Source organism: Bison bison, unplaced genomic scaffold (assembly GCF_000754665.1).
Source record: "Bison bison bison isolate TAMUID 2011002044 unplaced genomic scaffold, Bison_UMD1.0 scf7180017864516, whole genome shotgun sequence".
NCBI lineage: Eukaryota > Metazoa > Chordata > Mammalia > Artiodactyla > Bovidae > Bison > Bison bison.
The window spans coordinates 6,356,963-6,362,236 of NW_011495069.1; the positions used below are offsets into that span (position 1 = coordinate 6,356,963).

Consider the following 5,274-nt stretch of genomic DNA (forward strand, 5'->3'; position numbering starts at 1 on the left):
TTCCTCCTGGCCTCTCTGGCCACCAGGGTCGGTAGAACCCGAGAAAACTTTTTCTGAGGCATTCCATCGCGCTGGGCCCATCTGTGTGTCTCCTGACTTAGGTGGTATCAGGCATGGCTGCTGCCTGTCCTCCAGGCTGCCTGTGAAGTTACTGCTACGTCAGCACTGCTGGGCATCGACTGTGGGAAGGAGCTGTGCTGGTAGAAAGGGGCTCTCCAGTCACTGGTCTCTTCTCTGCAGGTCCCCAGCGATGTGTTGCCAGTATTACCTGACCTCCCATTACCTGTGATCCAGGCCAATTACCGTCCACTTCCTTCCCCTGAATTGATGTCATCTTTCCAACCAAAGCGAAAAGGTAATTTGCTTGTCTTTTTTTTTTTAAGGAAAAAGTGATTTAAAAAATTTATGATCTGACATCATGAATGGTGCATTTTCTAAGAGCGCAGGTTCTAGAGTTTGATGGCTTAGGTTTGAATCCCAGGTCTGGCCTCTACTCCAAGTTATATGATCTTGGGCAATAACTTAATTTTCTTGGGCTTCAGTTTCATACTCTGTAAATGGATGAAATAGTGGTGTCTGCCTATGAAGTAGATTGAAAGTGATAATGCTCGTAAAGCTCTGAGCTCTGGGTTTTTACACACAGTAAGTGTTCATTAAATCTTAGCAGCTGCTATTACTAGCAGCCTTCTGGTCTGTACATTGCACAGGAGCTTAAAAAAAGGTCTAGGTTTTTTCTGGTTTTGGTTTTTTTTTTTTTTTTTTTTAAGGTTAGTTTTAATAGCAAAAGAATTAGACACTACATAGGTGTTCCTTTGTCTATGGGGTCACACAGAGTCGGACACGACTGAAGCGACTTAGCAGCAGCAGCAGAAGCAGCAGGTGTTCCTTAGTAAGAGGCTCACAGATGGATCATGGCTCATCCACACCATCGCATCCTGTGCCACTTTTTTTTTTTAAGTGGAAAAATCTATGTATTGAGGTGATTTCTAAAATTCAGTAAATGACAAAATGATAGTATGTTATTGATTAAAAGGAATAAAATATTAGCTTGTTTTTGCATAGACTTTCTGGAAGGACATAAGAAACTGTCTAATTCTTTTGCTTTCTCAGAGGCATTGGTTGCCTCAGAAAGGGAACTGAGAGGCTGAAGAATGGGGTGGAAGGAGAGTTTTCATTGAAGAGCCAGTGCCTTTTTAAAAATTTTTTAAAAATCTTTTGATGGCAGCACATGGCCTGTGAGGTCTTAGTTCCCCCACCAGGGGTTGAACCTGCGCTCCCTGCATTGGCAGCTCAGAGTCTTAACCAGTGGACCAGTAGGGAGGCCCACCTTAGTGCCTTTTATAACTTACATTCCTGTTTTTCTTGTCTTGCAGCACTCTCCTCACCCCAGGAAGAGGAAGAAGCTGGATTCACCGGAAGAAGAATGAATTCTAAGATGCAGGTCTATTCTGGTTCCAAGTGTGCCTATCTCCCCAAAATGATGACCTTGCACGAGCAGTGCATCCGGGTGCTTAAAAACAACATCGACTGTAAGTCATGTGCTTCTCTTCTGCTCCCTGGCACGTTGGGTCACTGGGTGACTTGACCGCTACTCAGTCCCTTTTACTCTCGATCCTCTGCAGCGATCTTTGAAGTGGGAGGCGTCCCATATTCTGTCCTTGAACCTGTTTTGGAGAGGTGCACACCTGATCAGTTGTATCGAATAGAAGAGTACAATCACGTGAGTGTCCTGCTTGGGTGGCAGGAGGGCAGTTTGCTGGCTTGTGTCTGAAAAACTAGGTTTGTCTCTGATTCGCCACAGTGATGGGCAGGCAGCAGTCAGGGAGCTGTTCTGGGTTTGCCTATGGGCCTTTAAATACCAGAGTGTTAGCCCCTGCCCCTAGCATCTTAAGTAGGCCTCTTAGGCTAGAATCAAGGTGGGATTAAAAGGTGGGAGCGGGGAGAGGTGGACCATTTCCCACACGTCCCTTGCACTTTCCTAGATTCAGAAGTCAAGGGAAAATTCTAGAAGCACAGCCCGTGGGATCCAAGGCAGGGATTGAGCTTTGTTCACCAGACACCTGAGTGTCAATATGGAAGATTGACTGAGTGTCTTCTAGAGGCAAACAGATCTATCCCCCAGTCCTCCTAAGGCCAGAGACACTCATTTGATTTCGTGAGCTGTCCCTCTCTGGTTCAAAGGATCTGTGGCATCTCCTCCTCAGGCGGCCCCTGGCCGTGGCGGTTCAGTGTGGTGCTGGGGGAATGCTTGGACTGGACTTCAGTTCCTTCCCTGCACAGGAAAAGACTGATCTGAAGCTAATTTGGTGTTGTCTTCTCTCCTAGCCCCTCAGCCCCCAGCAGCAGTTAGCAGTGCCTTGCACTTAATATTTTAATTCAGGGATTCGGTTTTTCCTAGAACTATGGTGTTTTACAATACTACTACTGTTACTGTGCAGACCAAAATATTGTTAGGAAACTGGCCACCGTGGGTGATTGAGGACGGAAAAGAGGCATGCAAGAGTGCGTGCATGTAAATGACATCCTGGTTCTGATTTTAGGTATTAATTGAAGAAACGGATCAATTATGGAAAGTTCACTGTCACCGAGACTTCAAGGATGAAAGGCCGGAAGAGTACGAGTCATGGCGGGAGATGTACCTGCGGCTTCAGGATGCACGAGAGCAGCGGCTTCGAGTCCTCACAAAGAACATCCGATCTGCACACGCCAATAAGCCCAAAGGTAAGACTGCAGGCCGGGACTGGCAGAAGGGTGAGCCCTGTGCTCTGGTCATGTCACGGCTGTGGCGGGCTCAGCTAAGCTCTGGCCCCTAGCGCTCGCGTTTGCACAAGTGGGCGGAGGGAAGGTGTGTGTTCTGCCACTGCCCGTGCTGCCCTACAGAGAGCTTTCCAGGGCTGGTCGATTATCCACTACCTTTGGAGGCCCTTGAAAAGCCTTTGTCTCTTAACAGCATAGATTATTAACAATAGCATCTCAGCTCAAGAAGGCAGGTATTAACCTCCATTTATCCACAGGCCGACAAGCAAAAATGGCCTTTGTCAACTCTGTGGCCAAGCCACCTCGTGATGTTCGAAGGAGGCAGGAGAAATTTGGAACAGGAGGAGCAGCTGTGCCTGAAAAAATCAGGTAAGACCTCTGCTCCTCTGTGGTTCTGCCTGCTCAGGGAGAGAGCCCTAGGGCAGGAAGCGATTCATTTTGTCTAGGGGAGGGGGGAGCCTGAGGCCAGAATGGGTTCTGAAGGCTGACCTTGACCCACTGGGCCCTAGCTCCCTGAGCCACAGCTTCCATGGCTGCACTATGGCCCGGATAATGACCCCTGCCCCTCAGAGAGGTCAGGATTACATGGAGAACAGGGCCTGCCTCTGGGACTCATTCCCTAAGGCTTTCCCTTTCTCTGCTTAAACAGAAAACATGTTACTGCAATGACTATGTTATCTAAGTATGTTTGCATTTTCAAAATACAGATTTACACCAAAACAGTGAAACGTTAGTCAAGATTATCATTCATCCCAAAGACTACCATGTCACTTCCAAGCTATGAGCAAAATCTAGGTAGCTGGTCCACTGTTCATAGCCACAGAACCGAGTCCGCAGGCCAGCCCACTTCAGGCTGTTTGTGCCGAGGGTCGGTTTTTCCTGCTTTTGACTTTCACCTTTGCTCTGTGTTCCAGGATCAAGCCAGCGCCGTACCCCACAGGAAGCAGCCGCGCTTCCTTCAGCAGCGGCAGCAGCAACAGCTTTAACGCCAGCCCAGAGGAGCCGGCCTACGACGGCCCGAGCACCAGTGGCGCCCACCCAGCTCCAGTGGTCAGCAGCACAGTTTCCTACGATCCTAGGAAACCAGCCGTGAAGAGTAAGTACCTTGGGGCTCTGCTCAGATACCTCAGCTAGTTCCCACGAGCGTCTGCGCCCCTCTAACGTCATCAGCGCGGCACCAGCAGTGCCCGTGTGTGTTAGGTGCGGCGTGCGTGAGGCCTTGCCCGTGGCCGGTCTAAACATCAGCGCCTCCTTCCTCTGCCTCGTTCATATGTGTGTTGTGTGCATCGTTTACATTTTGAGTGTAGTGAATATTCATTCTGGTGCTCTGCTTGTTGTTTTTTTGTTTTTGTTTTTGTTTTTTCAGCTTAAATGTAAACTTGCTTCTCTAGGCAGCAACATGGAGTTAACAGCTGAATGATTTTGTTGAAGTTTTATAACCCCAGCTTCCAAGTATTTATTTTTTATATCTAGTTGGATCTAGTTTGTGTCTCACTAACTTTATTACCATAGACGATCCTAAGTATTCTACAGGGGTGTCCTGACTTAAGCATTATTCTGTATTGACTTCAGAGCTCGCAGGAGTGTGGGAGCTTTGGCTGGGCTCAGGCTAACCCATTTAGAAGCAGGCTAGTCCTTCTTAGGTGGTATTTGCATTTAGCTCATCTCAGACCTGTTGCTGCACAGGACAGGTATGAGAGTGGGTGCTTTTTGCTGGTTTGGATGTTGGTGAAGCAGAGTTAAATTGCGGCTCAGAATGGCCTTTAGAGTCTGGCAGGGATTGAAGCCCATTTCTGTCACTTAGCCAGGGGCCAGCCCGAGAGACTTAGAGGGAGTGATTGTCCGGGCCCTGGCGGGTGCTTGGAAAGCATTCGCTTTGGGCTGCTACTTGCATCGGTTCATCTGGCTGTGTAGAGCCAAGAGTAGCAGGCCTTGGGTTTGCCTAAACCACTGGTGTCTGGTGTCCAAACTGCTGTGGATCTGAAACAACTGCCTTGTCTCTCTTCACAGAAATTGCCCCAATGATGGCCAAGACGATTAAAGCTTTCAAGAACAGGTTCTCCCGACGATAAATCGAGGACTTACCTTGGAAATGAAATCTGGGGGGAGGAATACAAGGACGGTGGGGGTTGGGGAATGGAACTTCCACAGGAGACCAGAGCCTTTCACTCCGTGGAAGCTTTTGGTCCCCGAGTCCTGCGCCGTCAGCGGGCGTGTGCCCGAGCCGGTGTCCGCAGCCGCTGCCTCCTTGCCTGGCGAGCACTTCAGAGTTCTGAAGACGTGAAGCTTCGCTCTCACCGAGGATTTTAAGGTCGATTGTACCTTTGTTGTTAATTAGCTTCTTTGTAAACTATAAGACATAGTTTTAATTAATAAATATTGCCCCTAGATTGTAAAAATAAATAAATAAATAATTAGAACATTCTCTAATACCATATAAAAAAATAAAGTAAAAATGAATAAATGAGCAAAGACCTGTAAGACAAGATACTTAGTAAGACAAGATCTTAGAGGAAC

General features: G+C 47.9%; 1 protein-coding gene across 1 annotated transcript in view; it reads left to right on the plus strand.

Annotated features, from left to right (window-relative positions):
• The window catches only part of TCEB3 (transcription elongation factor B (SIII), polypeptide 3 (110kDa, elongin A)), a gene marked incomplete at its 5' end in the record, with an annotated part of 10,714 nt that overhangs the window by 3,213 nt on the left and 2,227 nt on the right, over positions 1 to 5,274 (plus strand). Inside the window, 7 exon segments of the mRNA XM_010830242.1 lie at positions 241 to 355; positions 1,374 to 1,529; positions 1,623 to 1,720; positions 2,541 to 2,721; positions 3,015 to 3,126; positions 3,672 to 3,853; positions 4,768 to 5,068. Coding sequence (XP_010828544.1) covers positions 241 to 355; positions 1,374 to 1,529; positions 1,623 to 1,720; positions 2,541 to 2,721; positions 3,015 to 3,126; positions 3,672 to 3,853; positions 4,768 to 4,829 — 906 coding nt within the window.